The following is a 25,730-nucleotide window of genomic DNA, read 5'->3' on the forward strand; positions in this document are numbered from 1 at the left end:
GACCCACAGGCAGGTCTGGTCTAGTGGTCCACATTCTTCAGAATTCTCCTTTAATAGTCTCCTCTCCTCCTTTCCTTGTCTCCTCTCCTTCATGACCATCCATTTTGTTATTTTTAGGGGTAGATCAGCTTTAATACTGCAGATAGATTGTGTGTCCTTTCAATCTAACTGTCTGCATCATTTCCAATCCCCCATACAATTTTTTTTACAAACATTCCATTGTATTATTTTCCCTTAACCCTACCACCTCTCCCCTAATTGGAGTAAATTAATGGACATCAATACTTAGGCTTCTACTTCTAGCTCATGCATACTATAAACATATTAGGGACACAGTATATTTTACATTAGTCATATTTGTATATTTTTAATTTTAGTCCCACCCTTCAGCTACCCTCAACCCCTCCCACCAATCTCTGAAAACCATCCAACTTTATAAGGGTACACTTATCATAGTTCAGTTGTATTCTAGAGAGGTTAGAGAAATGATCTAGATTGTCTATGAGCCTCTGCAGCGATCCAAATGGTGGTTTTAAAAGAAAGCATAAGTCCTCAGCGTACAATGACACCTTTGTTTTTAAGCCCCAGATTTCTATCCCCTTGATTTTATTGTTGGTTCTGATTTTAATAGCTAACATTTGGATGGCCATGATGAATAGATATGTCGACAGTGGACAACCTTGTTTCACTCCTCTTGACAGTAATACCCTCTTCCGACAACATCCGATGAAATTGGAGAGCGCCAAATTCAATTGACAAAGTCATAATATTAAACATTCATGAAGATAGAAGTGTCTCATATCATTTAAAAGCTTAACTTCTTGTTAATCCAAATGCGTTGCCAGATTTCAAAAAGGCTTTACGGCGGAAGCATACCATGTGATTATCTGAGGACAGCGCCCCACATCAAAATATTTTTTCAACCAGCACAGGCTTCACAGAATTGAAAATAACGATTAAATTAATCACTTACCTTTGAAGATCTTCCTCTGTTTGCAATCCCAAGGATCCCAGCTACACAATGAATGTTCGTTTTGTTTGATAAAGTCCTTCTTTATATCCAAAAAAGTTAGTTTAGTTGGAGCCATTGATTTCAGTAATCCACTCCTTCAACATGCATACAAAGGAATCCAAAAAGCTACCGGTAAACTTTGTTCATACAAGTCAAACAATGTTCTATTCAACCCTCAGGTACCCTAAGATGTAAATAAAGGATAATACTCCAGACAGAAAGAACGGTGTTCAATAGGAAAGGAAAATAACGAAGAGCGCACCCTCATTCATGCGCGCCAAAAGCCTACTTTTCCTGTTGAGCTTCCTTGGGAAAAACTACTATAACTTGTTCGTATTTCAACAAACAAGCCTGAAACCCTGTATAAAGACTGTTGACATCTAGTGGAATCCATAGGCACTGCAATCTGGGAGGAATTTTTATATACAGACCCATAGACTTGCATTGGAAAGGCCTCTTAGCGCCAAAAAATAAAACTATTTCTGGATGGATTTTCCTTGGGTTTTCGCCTGCCATATCAATTCTGTTATACTCACAGACATTATTTTAACAGTTTAGAAACTTCAAAGTGTTTTCCATCAAATTCTACCAATTATATGCATTTCCTAGCTTCTGGGCCTGAGTAACAGGCAGTTTACTTTGGGCACGTCAGTCAGGTAGAAATTCAGAATACTGCCCTTCAGAAGTTTTAATACTTTCTCAGAAGTAGCCATTATTTACCTTACTGAACAAAAAAATATGAAACGTTTTTACTGAGTTACAGTTAATATAAGGAAATGTTCAAGTTAATGTTGTTATTCTTTCAACATGCATCACATGACCTCTGCTACTCCTGTCTCTAGTTTCAGCACTTTTTAAATCATGATGGGCAGCCCAGGACAGAATCGGCAAATGGTAACTCCCACCCTTTGCAGCACTGTGTAAAGTTTCAGATGAATGTCACAGAGGGTAGAGTCAAAAGCAAGGCCCCAGTGAGAATTGAACTCACGACCCCTGGTTTACAAGACCAGTGCTCTAACCACTGAGCTATAGAGCCATACGGCAAGGTATGAAGATTTGGAATGCTATAAAGATCACACCCGTCATACAGTTAAAAAAAGAGACACACCTAAGTAACCAAACATGCAGGTTTCCCAGTCTGGCTCCTACAGTAAATGCAGATTCCTTGACATCCTTTGTTATGCATTTAATGACAAATTCTCCCAGGTCTATGTGACCCACAGGCAGGTCTGGTCTAGTGGTCCACATTCTTCAGAATTCTCCTTTAATAGTCTCCTCTCCTCCTTTCCTTGTCTCCTCTCCTTCATGACCATCCATTTTGTTATTTTTAGGGGTAGATCAGCTTTAATACTGCAGATAGATTGTGTGTCCTTTCAATCTAACTGTCTGCATCATTTCCAATCCCCCATACAATTTTTTTTACAAACATTCCATTGTATTATTTTCCCTTAACCCTACCACCTCTCCCCTAATTGGAGTAAATTAATGGACATCAATACTTAGGCTTCTACTTCTAGCTCATGCATACTATAAACATATTAGGGACACAGTATATTTTACATTAGTCATATTTGTATATTTTTAATTTTAGTCCCACCCTTCAGCTACCCTCAACCCCTCCCACCAATCTCTGAAAACCATCCAACTTTATAAGGGTACACTTATCATAGTTCAGTTGTATTCTAGAGAGGTTAGAGAAATGATCTAGATTGTCTATGAGCCTCTGCAGCGATCCAAATGGTGGTTTTAAAAGAAAGCATAAGTCCTCAGCGTACAATGACACCTTTGTTTTTAAGCCCCAGATTTCTATCCCCTTGATTTTATTGTTGGTTCTGATTTTAATAGCTAACATTTGGATGGCCATGATGAATAGATATGTCGACAGTGGACAACCTTGTTTCACTCCTCTTGACAGTAATACCCTCTTCCGACAACATCCGATGAAATTGGAGAGCGCCAAATTCAATTGACAAAGTCATAATATTAAACATTCATGAAGATAGAAGTGTCTCATATCATTTAAAAGCTTAACTTCTTGTTAATCCAAATGCGTTGCCAGATTTCAAAAAGGCTTTACGGCGGAAGCATACCATGTGATTATCTGAGGACAGCGCCCCACATCAAAATATTTTTTCAACCAGCACAGGCTTCACAGAATTGAAAATAACGATTAAATTAATCACTTACCTTTGAAGATCTTCCTCTGTTTGCAATCCCAAGGATCCCAGCTACACAATGAATGTTCGTTTTGTTTGATAAAGTCCTTCTTTATATCCAAAAAAGTTAGTTTAGTTGGAGCCATTGATTTCAGTAATCCACTCCTTCAACATGCATACAAAGGAATCCAAAAAGCTACCGGTAAACTTTGTTCATACAAGTCAAACAATGTTCTATTCAACCCTCAGGTACCCTAAGATGTAAATAAAGGATAATACTCCAGACAGAAAGAACGGTGTTCAATAGGAAAGGAAAATAACGAAGAGCGCACCCTCATTCATGCGCGCCAAAAGCCTACTTTTCCTGTTGAGCTTCCTTGGGAAAAACTACTATAACTTGTTCGTATTTCAACAAACAAGCCTGAAACCCTGTATAAAGACTGTTGACATCTAGTGGAATCCATAGGCACTGCAATCTGGGAGGAATTTTTATATACAGACCCATAGACTTGCATTGGAAAGGCCTCTTAGCGCCAAAAAATAAAACTATTTCTGGATGGATTTTCCTTGGGTTTTCGCCTGCCATATCAATTCTGTTATACTCACAGACATTATTTTAACAGTTTAGAAACTTCAAAGTGTTTTCCATCAAATTCTACCAATTATATGCATTTCCTAGCTTCTGGGCCTGAGTAACAGGCAGTTTACTTTGGGCACGTCAGTCAGGTAGAAATTCAGAATACTGCCCTTCAGAAGTTTTAATACTTTCTCAGAAGTAGCCATTATTTACCTTACTGAACAAAAAAATATGAAACGTTTTTACTGAGTTACAGTTAATATAAGGAAATGTTCAAGTTAATGTTGTTATTCTTTCAACATGCATCACATGACCTCTGCTACTCCTGTCTCTAGTTTCAGCACTTTTTAAATCATGATGGGCAGCCCAGGACAGAATCGGCAAATGGTAACTCCCACCCTTTGCAGCACTGTGTAAAGTTTCAGATGAATGTCACAGAGGGTAGAGTCAAAAGCAAGGCCCCAGTGAGAATTGAACTCACGACCCCTGGTTTACAAGACCAGTGCTCTAACCACTGAGCTATAGAGCCATAGGGCAAGGTATGAAGATTTGGAATGCTATAAAGATCACACCCGTCATACAGTTAAAAAAAGAGACACACCTAAGTAACCAAACATGCAGGTTTCCCAGTCTGGCTCCTACAGTAAATGCAGATTCCTTGACATCCTTTGTTATGCATTTAATGACAAATTCTCCCAGGTCTATGTGACCCACAGGCAGGTCTGGTCTAGTGGTCCACATTCTTCAGAATTCTCCTTTAATAGTCTCCTCTCCTCCTTTCCTTGTCTCCTCTCCTTCATGACCATCCATTTTGTTATTTTTAGGGGTAGATCAGCTTTAATACTGCAGATAGATTGTGTGTCCTTTCAATCTAACTGTCTGCATCATTTCCAATCCCCCATACAATTTTTTTTACAAACATTCCATTGTATTATTTTCCCTTAACCCTACCACCCCTCCCCTAATTGGAGTAAATTAATGGACATCAATACTTAGGCTTCTACTTCTAGCTCATGCATACTATAAACATATTAGGGACACAGTATATTTTACATTAGTCATATTTGTATATTTTTAATTTTAGTCCCACCCTTCAGCTACCCTCAACCCCTCCCACCAATCTCTGAAAACCATCCAACTTTATAAGGGTACACTTATCATAGTTCAGTTGTATTCTAGAGAGGTTAGAGAAATGATCTAGATTGTCTATGAGCCTCTGCAGCGATCCAAATGGTGGTTTTAAAAGAAAGCATAAGTCCTCAGCGTACAATGACACCTTTGTTTTTAAGCCCCAGATTTCTATCCCCTTGATTTTATTGTTGGTTCTGATTTTAATAGCTAACATTTGGATGGCCATGATGAATAGATATGTCGACAGTGGACAACCTTGTTTCACTCCTCTTGACAGTAATACCCTCTTCCGACAACATCCGATGAAATTGGAGAGCGCCAAATTCAATTGACAAAGTCATAATATTAAACATTCATGAAGATAGAAGTGTCTCATATCATTTAAAAGCTTAACTTCTTGTTAATCCAAATGCGTTGCCAGATTTCAAAAAGGCTTTACGGCGGAAGCATACCATGTGATTATCTGAGGACAGCGCCCCACATCAAAATATTTTTTCAACCAGCACAGGCTTCACAGAATTGAAAATAACGATTAAATTAATCACTTACCTTTGAAGATCTTCCTCTGTTTGCAATCCCAAGGATCCCAGCTACACAATGAATGTTCGTTTTGTTTGATAAAGTCCTTCTTTATATCCAAAAAAGTTAGTTTAGTTGGAGCCATGGATTTCAGTAATCCACTCCTTCAACATGCATACAAAGGAATCCAAAAAGCTACCGGTAAACTTTGTTCATACAAGTCAAACAATGTTCTATTCAACCCTCAGGTACCCTAAGATGTAAATAAAGGATAATACTCCAGACAGAAAGAACGGTGTTCAATAGGAAAGGAAAATAACGAAGAGCGCACCCTCATTCATGCGCGCCAAAAGCCTACTTTTCCTGTTGAGCTTCCTTGGGAAAAACTACTATAACTTGTTCGTATTTCAACAAACAAGCCTGAAACCCTGTATAAAGACTGTTGACATCTAGTGGAATCCATAGGCACTGCAATCTGGGAGGAATTTTTATATACAGACCCATAGACTTGCATTGGAAAGGCCTCTTAGCGCCAAAAAATAAAACTATTTCTGGATGGATTTTCCTTGGGTTTTCGCCTGCCATATCAATTCTGTTATACTCACAGACATTATTTTAACAGTTTAGAAACTTCAAAGTGTTTTCCATCAAATTCTACCAATTATATGCATTTCCTAGCTTCTGGGCCTGAGTAACAGGCAGTTTACTTTGGGCACGTCAGTCAGGTAGAAATTCAGAATACTGCCCTTCAGAAGTTTTAATACTTTCTCAAAAGTAGCCATTATTTACCTTACTGAACAAAAAAATATGAAACGTTTTTACTGAGTTACAGTTAATATAAGGAAATGTTCAAGTTAATGTTGTTATTCTTTCAACATGCATCACATGACCTCTGCTACTCCTGTCTCTAGTTTCAGCACTTTTTAAATCATGATGGGCAGCCCAGGACAGAATCGGCAAATGGTAACTCCCACCCTTTGCAGCACTGTGTAAAGTTTCAGATGAATGTCACAGAGGGTAGAGTCAAAAGCAAGGCCCCAGTGAGAATTGAACTCACGACCCCTGGTTTACAAGACCAGTGCTCTAACCACTGAGCTATAGAGCCATACGGCAAGGTATGAAGATTTGGAATGCTATAAAGATCACACCCGTCATACAGTTAAAAAAAGAGACACACCTAAGTAACCAAACATGCAGGTTTCCCAGTCTGGCTCCTACAGTAAATGCAGATTCCTTGACATCCTTTGTTATGCATTTAATGACAAATTCTCCCAGGTCTATGTGACCCACAGGCAGGTCTGGTCTAGTGGTCCACATTCTTCAGAATTCTCCTTTAATAGTCTCCTCTCCTCCTTTCCTTGTCTCCTCTCCTTCATGACCATCCATTTTGTTATTTTTAGGGGTAGATCAGCTTTAATACTGCAGATAGATTGTGTGTCCTTTCAATCTAACTGTCTGCATCATTTCCAATCCCCCATACAATTTTTTTTACAAACATTCCATTGTATTATTTTCCCTTAACCCTACCACCCCTCCCCTAATTGGAGTAAATTAATGGACATCAATACTTAGGCTTCTACTTCTAGCTCATGCATACTATAAACATATTAGGGACACAGTATATTTTACATTAGTCATATTTGTATATTTTTAATTTTAGTCCCACCCTTCAGCTACCCTCAACCCCTCCCACCAATCTCTGAAAACCATCCAACTTTATAAGGGTACACTTATCATAGTTCAGTTGTATTCTAGAGAGGTTAGAGAAATGATCTAGATTGTCTATGAGCCTCTGCAGCGATCCAAATGGTGGTTTTAAAAGAAAGCATAAGTCCTCAGCGTACAATGACACCTTTGTTTTTAAGCCCTGGATTTCTATCCCCTTGATTTTATTGTTGGTTCTGATTTTAATAGCTAACATTTGGATGGCCATGATGAATAGATATGTCGACAGTGGACAACCTTGTTTCACTCCTCTTGACAGTAATACCCTCTTCCGACAACATCCGGTGAAATTGGAGAGCGCCAAATTCAATTGACAAAGTCATATGCCAGGAGTTCCTCTAGAGGAACACCTCCCCCCGTTCAGCTCAAACCGTGGAGCATGGAACGCAAAAATTTTCTTAGAAATATTTAACCTCCACACATTAACAAGTCCAATAGCTCAAATGAAAGATAAACACCTTGTTCATCTACCCAGCATGTCAGATTTTTTAAATGTTTTACGGCGAAAACACACCACATATTTATATTAGACCACCACCGAAACCAAGACAAGCGGCAGCCATTTTGTCCCAGAAAATATAAAATTATAAAAGCAGGATTAAAATATAAATCGCTCACTAACCTTTTGAAAATCTTCATCAGATGACAGTAATAGGTCATGTTACACAGTACATTTTTTTTTTTCAATAATATGCCATATATATCCATAAATGTCCATTTACAATGTGCTCATGTTCAGAAATTACTCAAAAATGCCCGCAGGAAATCTAGGTAGCTCGGCAAGATAACGTAAATAGACATCATAAACTTTGGCTAAATATACATGTTCTACATATAGTTAGAAAGATACACTGCTTCTTTATGCAACCGCTGTGGTACATTTATTTTTAACGTTACAGAAATCGCACACTATTCAATATGCTGAGACGGCGCTCAGATATAAGCTACATTTCTCCGTAATGTTGGAGTCAACAGAAACACAGATTTAAGCATAAATATTCCCTTACCTTCGATGGTCTTCGTTCAGAATGTTCTGGAAGGGTTCATACTTACCCAATACATCGTTTGGTTTCAAGTCTTGCGTCTTTGTATTAGCTACAGCTAATAACATCAGCTGAAATGCACCCAAAATGTCCTCTGGTCCGGAAACGTTGCGCATCAAAACTTCAAAATTACATATTATATGTCGACTAAACAGGTCAAACTAAGTGCAGAAGCAAGCTTTATGATGTTTTTAACACACAAAACAAATTTCAATTCAACCGGGCATCGTTTGCTCTTCCCAGGAGTGCTGGAACAAAGGAATGGCTGTGACCAATTCGCGCCCTAACGCACAGGTTTTTTTCTCGCGGCACTTACTCAAATCACTCCCATAGGGCCAATTCTCGCGCGATTTGAACGGTTGAACGCTCTACAGAAAGAGGACATCTAGTGGAAGAGATGGAAAGTGTCCCCAGATCCATAAGTGGTCGGGAAGGGTGGGGGCGATGACGTCAAAGTTGCTCCAACTTTCATGACCACAAAAACTAGTTTGGAAGAATGCATGCCCTGTGAGTTATGCTATACTTACAGACATAATTCCAACGGTTTTAGAAGCTTTAGAGTGTTTTCTATCCAATAATAATTATTATATGCATATATTAGCAATTTTTGACAAATTTTTTTTCAGTTTACTAGGGGTACCCAATTTCTCCAAAGGGGGCGTAAATCTGCCATGCCCTCAAAGAGTTAAACATTCATGAAGATAGAAGTGTCTCATATCATTTAAAAGTTTAACTTCTTGTTAATCTAAATGCGTTGCCAGAGTTCAAAAAGGCTTTACGGCGGAAGCATACCATGTGATTATCTGAGGACAGCGCCCCACATCAAAATATTTTTTCAACCAGCACAGGCTTCACAGAATTGAAAATAACGATTAAATAAATCACTTACCTTTGAAGATCTTCCTCTGTTTGCAATCCCAAGGATCCCAGCTACACAATGAATGTTCGTTTTGTTTGATAAAGTCCTTCTTTATATCCAAAAAAGTTAGTTTAGTTGGAGCCATTGATTTCAGTAATCCACTCCTTCAACATGCATACAAAGGAATCCAAAAAGCTACCGGTAAACTTTGTTCATACAAGTCAAACAATGTTCTATTCAACCCTCAGGTACCCTAAGATGTAAATAAAGGATAATACTCCAGACAGAAAGAACGGTGTTCAATAGGAAAGGAAAATAACGAAGAGCGCACCCTCATTCATGCGCGCCAAAAGCCTACTTTTCCTGTTGAGCTTCCTTGGGAAAAACTACTATTACTTGTTCGTATTTCAACAAACAAGCCTGAAACCCTGTATAAAGACTTTTGACATCTAGTGGAATCCATAGGCACTGCAATCTGGGAGGAATTTTTATATACAGACCCATAGACTTGCATTGGAAAGGCCTCTTAGCGCCAAAAAATAAAACTATTTCTGGATGGATTTTCCTTGGATTTTCGCCTGCCATATCAATTCTGGTATACTCACAGACATTATTTTAACAGTTTAGAAACTTCAAAGTGTTTTCCATCAAATTCTACCAATTATATGCATTTCCTAGCTTCTGGGCAAGAGTAACAGGCAGTTTACTTTGGGCACGTCAGTCAGGTAGAAATTCAGAATACTGCCCTTCAGAAGTTTTAATACTTTCTCAGAAGTAGCCATTATTTACTATACTGAACAAAAAAATATGAAACGTTTTTACTGAGTTACAGTTAATATAAGGAAATGTTCAAGTTAATGTTGTTATTCTTTCAACATGCATCACATGACCTCTGCTACTCCTGTCTCTAGTTTCAGCACTTTTTAAATCATGATGGGCAGCCCAGGACAGAATCGGCAAATGGTAACTCCCACCCTTTGCAGCACTGTGTAAAGTTTCAGATGAATGTCACAGAGGGTAGAGTCAAAAGCAAGGCCCCAGTGAGAATTGAACTCACGACCCCTGGTTTACAAGACCAGTGCTCTAACCACTGAGCTATGGAGCCATACGGTAAGGTATGAAGAATTGGAATGCTATAAAGATCACACCCGTCATACAGTTAAAAAAAGAGACACACCTAAGTAACCAAACATGCAGGTTTCCCAGTCTGGCTCCTACAGTAAATGCAGATTCCTTGACATCCTTTGTTATACATTTAATGACAAATTCTCCCAGGTCTATGTGACCCACAGGCAGGTCTGGTCTAGTGGTCCACATTCTTCAGAATTCTCCTTTAATAGTCTCCTCTCCTCCTTTCCTTGTCTCCTCTCCTTCATGACCATCCATTTTGTTATTTTTAGGGGTAGATCAGCTTTAATACTGCAGATAGATTGTGTGTCCTTTCAATCTAACTGTCTGCATCATTTCCAATCCCCCATACAATTTTTTTTACAAACATTCCATTGTATTATTTTCCCTTAACCCTACCACCCCTCCCCTAATTGGAGTAAATTAATGGACATCAATACTTAGGCTTCTACTTCTAGCTCATGCATACTATAAACATATTAGGGACACAGTATATTTTACATTAGTCATATTTTTATATTTTTAATTTTAGTCCCACCCTTCAGCTACCCTCAACCCCTCCCACCAATCTCTGAAAACCATCCAACTTTATAAGGGTACACTTATCATAGTTCAGTTGTATTCTAGAGAGGTTAGAGAAATGATCTAGATTGTCTATGAGCCTCTGCAGCGATCCAAATGGTGGTTTTAAAAGAAAGCATAAGTCCTCAGCGTACAATGACACCTTTGTTTTTAAGCCCCGGATTTCTATGCGCGCCAAAAGCCTACTTTTCCTGTTGAGCTTCCTTGGGAAAAACTACTATTACTTGTTCGTATTTCAACAAACAAGCCTGAAACCCTGTATAAAGACTGTTGACATCTAGTGGAATCCATAGGTACTGCAATCTGGGAGGAATTTTTATATACAGACCCATAGACTTGCATTGGAAAGGCCTCTTAGCGCCAAAAAATAAAACTATTTCTGGATGGATTTTCCTTGGGTTTTCGCCTGCCATATCAATTATGTTATACTCACAGACATTATTTTAACAGTTTAGAAACTTCAACGTGTTTTCCATCAAATTCTACCAATTATATGCATTTCCTAGCTTCTGGGCCTGAGTAACAGGCAGTTTACTTTGGGCACGTCAGTCAGGCAGAAATTCAGAATACTGCCCTTCAGAAGTTTTAATACTTTCTCAGAAGTAGCCATTATTTACTATACTGAACAAAAAAATATACGCAACACGCGACAATTGAAACGTTTTTACTGAGTTACACTTAATATAAGGAAAAGTTCAAGTTAATGTTGTTATTCTTTCAACATGCATCACTGGTTTACATGACCTCTGCTACTCCTGTCTCTAGTTTCAGCACTTTTTAAATCATGATGGGCAGCCCAGGAGAGAATCGTATCCTTTTTGGCAATGTCTCTTACAGTAGTAGTACCGCAGATAATTATTTTTGTAGGCGATATTGTCAGTTTGTTGTCACATTTAGATGTTTCTGCTGTATAGAGCGAGACAAATGTTAACTCCCACCCTGTGCAGCACTGTGTAAAGTTTCAGATGAATGTCACAGAGGGTAGAGTCAAAATCAAGACCCCTGGTCATATAGTCACATATTTGTATTTATTTTTAGTCCCAACCTTCAGCTACCCTCAACCCCTCCCACCAATCTCTGAAACCATTCCGTTTACTTTTTGTTAGCTGTATGTGTGAAATAAGTCCACCAGTGGTATTTGTGATATCATTAACAATTATTATACAATTGGTAAACATTTTTTAAAATCAATTAGTGTATTTGAGTTTAGCCATAAAATGCTTTATTTTTTGACTGGTTGAAATCTGTCCTTTGATCTGATGAGTCCAAATTTGAGATTTTTGGTTCCAACCGCCGTGTCTTTGTGAGATGCAGAATATGTGAACGGATTATCTCTGCACGTGTGGTTCAAACTGTGAATCATGGACCAAGAAGGAGGGTGATGGAGTGCTGCATTAGATGACCTGGACTCTTCAATTGCCCAACCTCAGTCCAATTGAGATGGTTTGGGATGAGTTGTACCACAGAGTGAAGGAAAAGCAGACAACAAGTGCTCAGCATATGTGGAAACTCCTTCAAGACTGTTGTAAAAGCCTTCCAGGTGAAGCTAATTGAGAGAATGCCAAGAGTGTGCAAAGCTGTCATCAAGGTAAAGGGTGGCTACTTTGAAGAATCTCAAATATAACATATATTTATTTTTGTTTAAGACTTTTTTGGTTACTACATGAGTACTACATATGTGTTATTTCATAGTTGTCTTCACTATTATTCCACATTGTACAAATTAGTAACAATAAAGAAAAACCCTTGAATGAGTAGGTGTGTCCATACTTTGACTGGTATTGTATTACTAATGTTTTTAATGTGGTTAATGCCATTGTGTGAAGAAAAAGGCAATTTTGCACACTGTGGACACTAGTGTTGAGTGATTAACCGAAATGTCTGTTATTTTTCGGTTTTTAAAAACTAATTGATGTCAAGTAGATTAAATTATTTTAATTCCATTTTGTTCTCTGTTTTTTTCTGGGCTCAATGCACACGTTGTGCATTTTCCTTAGAGCTAAGTTAAATCAATCCAGATCTGCATAGGCAACAGCTCTATAAGAGGTGAGATGATGACTTGGAATGAGATAATAGTCATCAAATAAAACAAATGTAATATGCACAACAACTGAAATATTTAATAAAGTAATGTCAATAAATGATGGCTAATAAGCATTAATGGGCAGTCACTACCATCATGGGACTTGTTTTAATTGTTTATTCTGTGTTATTACAGCATTTAACCCATATAATGCATAATGCATTTCATGTTTAAAATAATAATCGAAATCGTAATCGAGAAACGTGATGTATTAATAATCGAACTTAAACCGAACCGACTTCAAAAAGCAGTAATTGCTCAGTGCTAGTGGACAGTGTAGTTTTTAGTAGCAAGTAGGAATTACATCTCTGGTTAAATGGCGTTTTTCATCAGTATTGTTTCAGATCAAAAATGTTTGGGCGAGTTATTATGGTTAATTAAAAACAAATACAGACTATCATCATAAAGCAGTCAACTATTCAACACGTGTTAACTTGCGGTGGTCAGACAACCACTTCAGTGAGTCGCCTGGAGATGGCGGTCAAACCCCACAAATGATTCTGCTAGGCGCCTGTTGGGGCAGCGTCTGGTGTCGGAATAGTTAACGTGGGGCCGCCCTGGCTTCAGTGACTTTCTTTATTTTTTAAGAAAAAATAAGAACCGACTGAGCAGCAGGAGGGGTGGGATGCAGAACTGAACAGGACATACTGAAGGAGAAAATAGAGGGAACGCTAATGCTACAAAATATGGAGTCTTGCCCGATGTACATGTGTGTGGTTTACAATACATTGATGTAGCCAGTCAATATTTTATATTTATTTGATTTTTTTTGTGTGTGTGTGACATCTGCAATGACGAGGGTCGGGGTTTTGAGCAGGACCGCAGCGATTGTGCTCTGTCTTTTGGGATGCAATGTGTGGAAAGCGGTAACCAAAACCCTGCAAGATGACAACGCTCTAAAAGGTAGGTAGCTGATACAAATGGTTCACTTTATTCAAAGTACTTGTGAGATGTTATGCCCAATATGTTCGTCTTGCTAGCTAGCTACTTGTATAGCTAGCGATAACTTGGCGTTGGTGGCTTATGTGCTAACTTCAGATAGTTATCTAGCTACGTTAGTTAGCTTTTCAATTGGCTAGTTATATAACGTTCATTTGGCTGTCCTTTTCAGACACAAAACTGTATACATACGTTATCTCTCTGTGGTTGTTCATGTTTAATTTAGCCAATGTATTATATCATTTGAATGGTTTGAAGTGCTTTTGTGTCTCACAACGTGTCCTCAACTGAAACAAAAACATCCTACCTAGCTAGATAGCTAGACCTAACTGGTAATGCATGTTGTTGGCAAGAGGCTAGCTAACATTAGCTAGTTAGCTAACGTTAGTTGATGCTAAGTTCTTCTGCAGCCTCTCAATTGTAATGGATGATTTTGGTGCAAGCCTTAGCTAAAACATGTTTTACTTGTCCTTATTCAGATGAGGTGGAAACGTAATTTGAGCATGTTTTTTTGATGCAATGTATCATTGTGTAATGGATTGTTTTCAGACCAGCAGTATTCCTCGATAGAGATAACGTTCTTGCATTTTGTGTATGAATTTGACCACGTATGCAGGATATTCCTCCAGACATGATTATAAGCTAGATGCTGCAGATGTGAGTGGAAGGAGGAATCTCTCACACACCACCATCTCTCATAAATGAGTGAAAGGCAGTATATGACAGGTGGCTTTTGCTTCACTGCCTCTTCCTTCACTGCCTTCCTGCCTCCTGTTGAATTGGGGGCAGTGCTGGAAATGGTTTAGGCTGGGCCCAGCGAACCTATTTGTATCATTCTGTGGTTTTATTCGTTGTTACAGACATGAGTGAAATGGCAACACACAGTAAAGCGTAGTTAGAATCACTGCAGATGTATTTCATTCATCCACTCCAAAGCGTTCTCTTTTTTTAAAGAGAAGAGTGCTTCCAAGACTAGCCGTATCTGTTTCTCTCATGTACTCACTCACTTATTCTCACACACACACTACTTTGCTTGGAGAACTGTGCGGCTCTGTTTTGCTGCTTCAGTTTTCATTCTAATTTTGTTTGTTAATCATATTGCTGTGACTGAGTGTGTGCGTGTAGTTGTGTGAGGCCCTAACCAAACAGTAATTTATTAGACTAATTTGTGTGTACTTGTCTGTCTGTAACTAAATATTAAGTGTCCCCAACTATCACGAGATGTCAACACATGACGTAGGTGCCTATTAAGTTCCTTAGAGAAAATTATTGATGCCTTCTGAGCATCTCAACTCAGTATTTTGATTGACCCCCCCACCCCTCTGTTTCTCTCTCTCTCTCCCTCTCTCTCTCTCTCTCTCTAAAAAACCTTCAGACCCTCCCTGGGGCTCTTGTTGATACTGAGGGCTTCTTCTCGTCTCTCATCTCCTCACACATAGCTAGCTATATATATGGAGGCAGACAGACGACACATAGTTAGCAACATGGATGCAGACACATAATTATAGATCCAACTCTCATTTCTGCAACCCATAATACACTACAGCTGGGAACAGGCTCACTGCAGCCAGGGCTAGAGGACAGGGTGCCAGGAAGACCAAATCATGTTGAAGTGTGTGTTTGTTTGTGTGTGTGCCTATGCATGTGACACACTGCAATGCAGCACTCTGCTTATTCTTGGGGCTTGTGCACAGAGACTACTATAACAGTGCTTTATACACACATGCACTAGCACAACACCCGTATTGGTTGAGGGATTGCTGCAACAGTTTTCCACCAGATCTATCATTTTGTAATACATATATGTGTTTCTGTCAGAACGAAATCAATGATCTAATTATTGGATTAAGAGGGACTGAATAAGATCTGTGATTTTTGTTGAAGAAAGCACTTGGCAAAACACTGAATAAAGTACAGTGTCTGTTCTATACCTTCAAATTGCATTTTTCTGTCACAAAATAGATATTATAGCCTAGCTATCATCGTAACAGTAGCAGTATTATTTGGAAATTCTGTACATATTTCATTGTTTAACTGATTTTTTTTTTTTTAAGGGGTGGATCAGCTTAATATTGCAGAAAGATTGTTGCTTCCATCAATGTAATTGTCTGCATCATTTCCAATCCCCCATATATTTTTGGGGTAAATGTATATCCATATGTAGTGTGGTTCGTTCTGCGTTGTGTACTTTTAATTAGGACGCTGCCACAACTGGAGGTCTGCTAGTTGAATTCTTTTTTTATTTGCCCTGCACACGAAGAGACAACACACATTATGTTAACCCTTGGCGCAGTCCAAGCTCTCAGGCACCTTGCTAGCCGAAGGTCAGGCAAAAGAGAACAATAAGGGGGTACGGAAATACAGATAACCCGCGCTGGACCAAACCAAAATATACACAACTTTTACAATCACATGTACAGTAGGGCAAAAAAGTATTTAGTCAGCCACCAATTGTGCAAGTTCTCCCACTTAAAAAGATGAGAGGCCTGTAATTTTCATCATAGGTACATTTCAACTATGACAGACAAAATGAGAGAAAAAAATCCAGAAAATGACATTGTAGGATTTTTATGAATGTATTTGCAAATTATGGTGGAAAATAAGTATTTGGTCACCTACAAACAAGCAAGATTTCTGGCTCTCACAGACGTGTAACTTCTTCGTTAAGAGGCTCCTCTGTCCTCCACTTGTTACCTGTATTAATGGCACCTGTTTGAACTTGTTATCAGTATAAAATACACATGTCCATAACCTCAAACAGTCACACTCCAAACTCCACTATGGCCAAGACCAAAGAGCTGTCAAAGGACACCAGAAACAAAATTGTAGACCTGCTCCAGGCTGGGAAGACTGAATCTGCAATAGGTAAGCAGCTTGGGTTGAAGAAATCAACTGTGGGAGCAATTATTAGGAAATGGAAGACATACAAGACCACTGATAATCTCCCTCAATCTGGGGCTCCACGCAAGATCTCACCCCGTGGGGTCAAAATGATCACAAGAACAGTGAGTAAAAATCCCAGAATTTGGTTTAAATAATGCAAAAACAAAGTGTTGGAGAAGAAAGTAAAAGTGCAATATGTGCCATGTAAAAAAGCTAACATTTTAGTTCCTTGCTCAGAACATGAGAACATATGAAAGCTAGTGGTTCCTTTTAACATGAGTCTTCAATATTCCCAGGTAAGAAGTTTTAGGTTGTAGTTATTATAGGACTATTTCTCTCCATAGCATTTGTATTTCATATACCTTTTGACTATTTGATGTTCTAATAGGCACTTTAGTATTGCCAGTGTAACAGTATAGCTTCCGTCCCTCTCCTCGCCCATACCTGGGCTCAAACCAGAAACACATCGACAACAGCCACCCTCGAAGCATCGTTACCCATCGCTCCACAAAAGCTGCGGCCCTTGCAGAACAAAGGGAGCAACTACTTCAAGGTCTCAGAGCAACTGACGTCACTGATTGAAACACTATTAGCACGCACCCCTCTAACTAGCTAGCCATTTCACATCGGTTACACCAGCCTAATCTCGAGAGTTGATAGGCTTGAAGTCATAAACAGCTCAATGATTGAAGCACAGCGAAGAGCTGCTGGCAAGCGCACGAAAGTGCTGTTTGAATGAATGCTCACGAGCCTGCTGCTGCCTACCATCGCTCAGACTGCTCTATCAAATATCAAGTCATAGACTTAATTATAACATAACACACAGAAATACGAGCCTTTGGTCATTAATATGGTCAAATCCCGAAACTATAATTTCGAAAACAAAACGTTTATTCTTTCAGTGAAATACAGAACCGTTCCGTATTGTCATTGAAAATAAGAATGTGTTCTTAACTGACTTGCCTAGTTAAATAAAGATGTTAAAAATAAAAAAAATTGTCCACAATCGTCCAAAAATACAGATTACCGATTGTTATGAATATTTGAAATCAGAAATCGGTCGATCTCTACATACTCATACCTATATTCATACTTTTTTAAGAATATACCTTTATTATTCCCCGCAAACCCTACCACCCTTCCCCCAACTGGATTAAAGTAATAAACACGTGGGCTTCTACCTTCAGTTTATACATCTTATACACGTTTTACAGAAACAATCTATTTTACAGTAGTTATATTTTGTTTTTCGTTCTTCCTCTTTCTGATGTACATATTTCATTGTATGTATTTTATTTTACAAAATGTGTATTTTTCAATAGCTAAATGTGTGCAGATCAAGTATTGATATCATGAATTGGATTCCTGCCTGTAACTTGATGAAAATCAGTGTTGTCAACAAACTAGCTAATGCTAGCTAGCAGAGAGGTTGAAGGCGCGGAGAAGCCCTGATGACATCGAGCTGCCTGTCCTTGGACATGCTGACATGACCACCACCTCCAACCAGCACCTCTGCTGACCATCTAGCAGAGCTTATAAATCCTCTCATGCCCGCGGCGGCCATCTGCTGGAGGCTTGAAGAAGCACTCCGACTTGATCGAGCTGATCTAGCTACTGTTGTAGCCTAAATGTCTTTTTACATTTCATTTTGTTGTTTATTTTGCTTAACAAGTGCTTTGCGATTCTGTTTGCAATGAAAAGCACTATAAAAGTTTAATCAATTATTATTTATATGTGTAAAATATTACTGTCCTGAGATTTTTAGTTCATAGATTTTAATGTGTATTACAAAAGGTTTTGTTGGAAAAAGCTATATATCCATTGTTTAGCTGGATTACAATGTTTGTATCCTGTATATTTAACATATGAATTCAAAACATAATGAATTAGCCTCATGCTGTAGTGTTTGGTTAGAGTTAGGCCTAGTCCCAAATGGCAATCCCTTCTTATGAACTCATATTGTTAATCAGATATAATAAAACAGAGTATAAGTTTACTTAGTTACAGTTCCATTTAAAATGATTTGTTCAGTCATTTAATCATAATTTTCCCAACAGGAATAGGGTTACGGAATAGGGTTCCTGTTGGGAAAATTATGATTAAATGACTGAACAAATCATTTTAAATGGAACTGTAACTAAGTAAACTTAAACTCTGTTTTATTATATCTGATTAACAATATGAGTTCATAAGAAGGGATTGTGTGACACTGACAAGGAGTAATTAAAGTTAATGAACACCATTCCAACTAAGCAGAAATGAATGGGTTGCGGATTAAGCAAGCAGATAAGGTAGTTAACCTATGGTTGAACTGACGAAACTGAGCTCTGGGGTGTTTTAGATAAGGCTGTGAGTGCATTCCTAGGTTCTCTGTTAATTAGAATTGTCAGCTAAGTGGTGATCGATAATGTTGATGGGTCAAAAGTTAATTCAGTTATGTTGTGTGACCTGTGAGTGTGTTAGTAAGTTAGAATGAACTATTAACCTCACTTTGTCCCGGTCGAGAGGAGGGGATTCTGTTAAAGCAATGAAATTACGTCATGTTATTGTATATAAACTGTTGCTCGTGGTAACGTGGGAGCGCGCTCCGAGAATAAATTCTGTTACCTATTATTGAAATGGCTGGTCTCCGTCTATCTTACAAATTCTCATAAAATAGATTTAAGGGTTTTCAATTAATGAAAACACATTGGCATAATTAAATTACAGTAACAATTCCCTATATAGTGCACTGCTTTTGACCAGAGCCCAGGTCTCATATTATTGTATTGATACATTTTTAAGTGTATGTATGTATGTATGTATGTTTGTGTTGACGTCACAAATGTATCATTTGTACAATTCTTTATTAAAGGTCCAATGCAGCCATTATTATCTCTATCTTACTGCTTTCCATTATAATGGTAAAACATTTACAAAAATAGCTTTTGAGCGAAGAGCAATTTCTTAAGCAATAATTGAGCTAGGACTGTCTGGGAGTGGTCTGAGTGGGGAAGGAGAAACTGAAAACTAGCCGTTAATAACTTTTATTATTGGTCTATTAAGTAATGTACCGCCTGGTGATGTTACCAGGCAGGCCAAAACTCCATTCCACCAAAACAGGCTGACGTTTTTTTCAAACAGCTCTTACGTTAAAATGGCACTATCATATTTTTCACAATTTCACAATATTATTCTAACTTTTAATAGTTTGGGAATGTAATACAAAACACAAAAGTTTTTGACTGCAGTGGGTCTGATTAAAAAATATATATACAGTGCCTTGCGAAAGTATTCGGCCCCCTTGAACTTTGCGACCTTTTGCCACATTTCAGGCTTCAAACATAAAGATATAAAACTGTATTTTTTTGTGAAGAATCAACAACAAGTGGGACACAATCATGAAGTGGAACGACATTTATTGGATATTTCAAACTTTTTTAACAAATCAAAAACTGAAAAATTGGCCGTGCAAAATTATTCAGCCCCCTTAAGTTAATACTTTGTAGCGCCACCTTTTGCTGTGATTACAGCTGTAAGTTGCTTGGGGTATGTCTATCAGTTTTGCACATCGAGAGACTGACATTTTTTCCCATTCCTCCTTGCAAAACAGCTTGAGCTCAGTGAGGTTGGATGGAGAGCATTTGTGAACAGCAGTTTTCAGTTCTTTCCACAGATTCTCGATTGGATTCAGGTCTGGACTTTGACTTGGCCATTCTAACACCTGGATATGTTTATTTTTGAACCATTCCATTGTAGATTTTGCTTTATGTTTTGGATCATTGTCTTGTTGGAAGACATCTCCGTCCCAGTCTCAGGTCTTTTGCAGACTCCATCAGGTTTTCTTCCAGAATGGTCCTGTATTTGGCTCCATCCATCTTCCCATAAATTCTAACCATCTTCCCTGTCCCTGCTGAAGAAAAGCAGGCCCAAACCATGATGCTGCCACCACCATGTTTGACAGTGGGGATGGTGTGTTCAGCTGTGTTGCTTTTACGCCAAACATGACATTTTGCATTGTTGCCAAAAAGTTCAATTTTGGTTTCATCTGACCAGAGCACCTTCTTCCACATGTTTGGTGTGTCTCCCAGGTGGCTTGTGGCAAACTTTTAACAACACTTTTTATGGATATCTTTAAGAAATGGCTTTCTTCTTGCCACTCTTCCATGAAGGCCAGATTTGTGCAATATATGACTGATTGTTGTCCTATGGACAGAGTCTCCCACCTCAGCTGTAGATCTCTGCAGTTCATCCAGAGTGATCATGGGCCTCTTGGCTGCATCTCTGATCAGTCTTCTCCTTGTATGAGCTGAAAGTTTAGAGGGACGGCCAGGTCTTGGTAGATTTGCAGTGGTCTGATACTCCTTCCATTTCAATATTATCGCTTGCACAGTGCTCCTTGGGATGTTTAAAGCTTGGGAAATCTTTTTGTATCCAAATCCGGCTTTAAACTTCTTCACAACAGTATCTCGGACCTGCCTGGTGTGTTCCTTGTCCTTCATGATGCTCTCTGCGCTTTTGACGGACCTCTGAGACTATCACAGGGCAGGTGCATTTATACGGAGACTTGATTACACACAGGTGGATTGTATTTATCATCATTAGTCATTTAGGTCAACATTGGATCATTCAGAGATCCTCACTGAACTTCTGGAGAGAGTTTGCTGCACTGAACGTAAAGGGGCTGAATAATTTTGCACGTCCAATTTTTCAGTTTTTGATTTGTTAAAAAAGTTTGAAATATCCAATAAATGTCGTTCCACTTCATGATTGTGTCCCACTTGTTGTTGATTCTTCACAAAAAAATACAGTTTTATATCTTTATGTTTGAAGCCTGAAATGTGGCAAAAGGTCGCAAAGTTCAAGGGGGGCGAATACTTTCGCAAGGCACTGTATGTGTGTATATATATATGTGTAAAACCTTGCAGTCCTACTTTTTTCTCAGTGAGTGCGGTGGATATATCTCGTTTTAAAACTAAATGTGATCGTTTCATTTTCTAGAGACAAACAATCTAGTGATAAGTTTCAAACAAACATGTCTCATTTAACAAGCCATGATTAGATGGGGGAAAAACACATCTCTTTCATAAGTTCTTTAAACAAAAATAAATATAATTTACCAACATTTCTGAAAATGGATAAATTGGGATTTGGAATGAAATGCTTCAAATATACCTTCAAGTCAGTTTCCATTGTTTGTGTCACTGAAAGTGAAGGTAAGTCCACACAGTACCTGAGTATGTTTTCTGCAGTTCGTCCACTATGTCTGAGTTTCTCCACCCTAACCCAGACTGGGTCTCCATGCCCCAGAGAGACAGAACAACACCAGCACCCCTCATTCTGAAACAAGACTACTTTGTTTTCGAAGAGGTCTATCATGTCTATCCCCACGTCTTTATACACACAAAACCAGGAAAGCGATGAAGGAAATGGAGCGTACGATAAATAGACCTAATAAGAGCAGAAACGGAGAGAGATGGGGAATCCCCCAAATATTAATGAGATGACTCAAAGGATTTATTTTCGTAGAACACAGAACACTGTAGTTTCCTAGTGTGCCAAGGAGGAGTTTGAAAGGTTGTGATGGTACCAAAGAAAGCCCCCCTCTCTCCTCTCCTGCAGAGTTGAGGGGATTATTCCCTCTATACTGTAATCTCTGCCTACTCATTTACTGTACTGGAATATTGATCAGGATATTTTAAAGAGAGAACTTGGTAGGTTATGTTAAAGATGTGGTGGATTATCCCTATCTTATTACATTTTTGTGTGTTTGGGTTGAGTGGGGGGGGGAGAAATCACCAGCAGGGGTTGAACCGGTACACACACCAGGAGTTAACAGTATCTAGGACCAGATCTGACAGTTTAATAACCACTAACCATGGATACCATAAGCACAACCAGTTGACCTTTGATAGCAGTAGCCATCCATCAGAGCCGCTAGTAGCCACAGACAGAGGATGCTACTGTCCTCCTGTCATTATTATGGCTCAGTGATGATGTCCAACTCCCTCTACCTCACAGCAGGGTCTGATCAATAACCTCTACACACACTCACACAAACATAATGATACACACTGGCTCTACCTCTCACACCCATACTGTCTGTCTCACACACGCCCTGCTGCTCTGGCTGCTGTTGCTTTGGCTAATTGGTGGTAGATCTCAGCATCAGGTCAGGAAAAACTCTCTTTGATGCCTTTATCCTCCATATGGCACACAGACCGACAGACTGACCGAGAGCCAGTTACTGAGAGAAAGACTGGTTTAACAGGGCTGCTGAGACACAACATTTCTCTTCCTACATGCGTGTGTGGTTTTGCGGTGCACTTTTTTCAGAGGGCTGTAGCCTGTTTAAGGATGTCACCAGAGATTTATTGGATCAGAATGGGTGTGTGCGTGCGTGCGTGCGCCCCAGTCTCCCAGGGGAGCTCTTCAGAGTGAGCACAGCTGGTACCCCTAAAGAAGGACGGAACACTGGGACAGGAAGTGATGCACCATTTAAATACCTCCCTCTCCCAGACCCAGTACAGTGAAACTTAAAATGTTTGTTGCAACTAGTTAGGTAAGTGATATTTTCGGGCAACCTAGATAGATAATCTGTAGTGGTCCGTCTCCTGTAGTCTGCATCTGTCTGACCCTCTGTGTGTCTGTTACCTGAATAATCATCCAGCCTGGGGTGGAGGGAGTGCATGGTTGGGGGACGGGGTAAGTGTGGATGTGTCTATGTAAGGCTAAAGGATGTGTATGTATGGTAGGGGGGAGGGGCACACCCGTTCAGCCTTAATTAAGGGCCAATGATCAGACACCACTCCCCTTATCACAGAGACAAGTGTCTGCAACAAGAGGACAGATGAGAGAGGGTGTGTGTGAGGGGGAGTGTTTGTGTGAGAGGGGAGTGTTTGTGAGGGTTTGTGAGAGGGTGTGTGTGTGTGTGAGACATGGTTTGTGAGTGGGCGGGGGTGTGAGACAGGGTTTGTGAGTGGGGGGAGTGTGTGAGAAAGGGTTTGTGAGAGGGGTTGTGTGTGGGACAGGGTTTGTGACGGGGTGTGTGTGTGTGGGTGCATGTGCATGTATACGACACAGGAGTAAGTAGATGAGGAACGTGCGTGTCTTGAGTTGATGAAATGAATTGTTCCTCTTGCTGTCGGTGACTACTAGACTGAGCTGCTACTTATTTCAGTGATGAAGTATGGCTAAAGTATCCTTGTTAGCCATTAGCACACATTACTGTTGTTTACATAACCTGCCAGACCAGACATTTGTTTAGTGTTGGTACCAAGTCACCGTTAAGCTGTTAGCCAAGCTCCTTTATGAAACAAGCTGAAATGGGTGTGTGTGTGTGTTTATACTCTGTTTTTAAAGGTCTAGCTCTCTTTTTCTGGTTGGCCTCTGTCTCTCTCTGTCTCACTCACACCGTTTGACTCATGCACAGTGCCTTTCGCCACAGTGGTAAAGGTTAGCGTTCTGGCCTGACCTGTTACCTTGCCAAGGTTAACTCACGCACACTGAAACTAAAGTGGATTTCTCTTGTGAAACTTGGGGTTTCACCATCTGTCTCCCATTCCAGAATACCCCTGTCTGTGTATATGCGGTGCTTTCAGCTACCACTTTGTGTAGCGATTGGCAATGATGCTAATGAAAACAGTCTTCTGGTAGATGGAAATGCTTTCCCAAAAAACTTCTCAATGAAATGTTATCTACAAAGTAGCCTAGCTTCCCTGGCAGAATGATATCAGGATTATTTTCATCAACTCTGTGTATTTGTTTTGTAAACTCTACCATCACATGTGGCTACAAAAAAAACTTAGCTGCTCACTGGAATTAAAGGTTATCTACACCCAAAAATCCTAATTTCCACCAAAAAATCCCAGACCTCCGATTTATTTGTTTTTTCTATTAAAAAAGTGCAATTTTGAGAGTGAACCTGAAAAAACAGGGGGAAATGGAAACCTGGAAAAACAAACGGAATTTGGGGAGAAAAAATCAACGTAATCAATCACCCAACTACCCACCTCATCCCCATATTGTTTTTATTTACTTTTTTGCTCTTTTACACACCAGTATTTCTACTTGCACATCATCATCTGCTCATCTATCACTCCAGTGTTAATCTGCTAAATTGTAATTACTTCACTACTATGGCCTATTTATTGCCTTACCTCCGTACTACATTTGCACACACTGTACATAGATTTTTCTATTGGGTTATTGACTGTACTTTAGTTTCTCCTATGTGTAACTGTTGTTTTTTGTTGCACTGCGTTGCTTTATCTTGGCCAGGTTGCAGTTGTAAATAACTGACATACCTAGTTAAATAAAGTTGAAATTATTATATATATATTTTTTAAATTCATCAGATTTTATAGGGCCCTAACAAAGGTCTAGCCTAGATAAGCTTGGCCAGTGTGGGTGTTCCACTTGAGAGAATTGGTTGTTGCTCTGTCCAGTTTAGCTCTGGCACTGCATGAACTAGGTGTGTGTGTGTGTGTGTGTGTGGCCAGCTTTACAATGCTCTGCTATCCAAAGGAGTTAATGGTTTAATGGAAGTATGTTATTCAGCAGTTTCCAGGAAAGTGTATGACAGTAATAAAGGAGATGTGTGCTCAGAGATTTCCTTCCTCAGGCATCAAGAAACAGCGAAAGGGCCCATTGTTGTGACAGAGCCTCGCTATTGGCTGGTAACCAGGAAATATGCTTTTGGCCACTCACTGTGATTGGCTGTTAACTGCCAATGTCAAATGTGCCTGAGTCAGAAAGCTTTTCCTGACTCCTGTATGGACTACTGTGTGTGTATATATACAGTTGAAGTCGGAAGTTTTTAAGTGTGAAAGTCACCCAGTAAATACTACTTGAGTAAAAGTATTTGGTTTTACATACACTTAAGTATCAAAAGTAAAAGTATAAATCCTTTCAAATTTCTTATATTAAGCAAACCAGACGGCACAATTCTCTTCTTTTTTAAATTTAAGGATAGCCAGGGGCACAGTACAACACGCAGACATAATTTACAAATGAAGAATTTCTGTTTAGTGAGTCTGCCAGATCAGAGGCAGTAGGGATGACGACAAAGGATGGTCTCTTGATAAGTGTGTGAATTGGACCATTTTCATGTAC

General features: G+C 39.2%; 1 protein-coding gene and 4 non-coding genes across 5 annotated transcripts in view; 1 reads left to right on the top strand and 4 right to left on the bottom strand.

The window, feature by feature from the left end:
- Positions 1-1,975: 1,975 nt before the first annotated feature.
- trnat-ugu lies at positions 1,976-2,048 on the bottom strand. Its single transcript has one exon. It is a non-coding gene; the product is annotated as a tRNA-Thr (tRNA).
- Positions 2,049-4,201: 2,153 nt separating this feature from the next.
- Positions 4,202-4,274, bottom strand: trnat-ugu. The gene has a single exon. It is a non-coding gene; the product is annotated as a tRNA-Thr (tRNA).
- A 2,153-nt stretch (positions 4,275-6,427) lies between these two features.
- On the bottom strand, positions 6,428-6,500 carry trnat-ugu. Its single transcript has one exon. It is a non-coding gene; the product is annotated as a tRNA-Thr (tRNA).
- A 3,554-nt stretch (positions 6,501-10,054) lies between these two features.
- Positions 10,055-10,127, bottom strand: trnat-ugu. Its single transcript has one exon. It is a non-coding gene; the product is annotated as a tRNA-Thr (tRNA).
- A 3,117-nt stretch (positions 10,128-13,244) lies between these two features.
- The window catches only part of LOC110535768 (protein FAM171A1), a 54,649-nt gene continuing 42,163 nt past the window's right edge, over positions 13,245-25,730 (top strand). The window contains exon 1 of the mRNA XM_036938812.1: positions 13,245-13,718. Coding sequence (XP_036794707.1) covers positions 13,607-13,718 — 112 coding nt within the window. The 5' untranslated portion in view covers positions 13,245-13,606. The remainder of the gene's footprint in view (positions 13,719-25,730) is intronic.

This window comes from Oncorhynchus mykiss, chromosome 2 (genome assembly GCF_013265735.2).
Source record: "Oncorhynchus mykiss isolate Arlee chromosome 2, USDA_OmykA_1.1, whole genome shotgun sequence".
In the NCBI taxonomy this organism is placed as follows: Eukaryota; Metazoa; Chordata; class Actinopteri; order Salmoniformes; family Salmonidae; genus Oncorhynchus; species Oncorhynchus mykiss.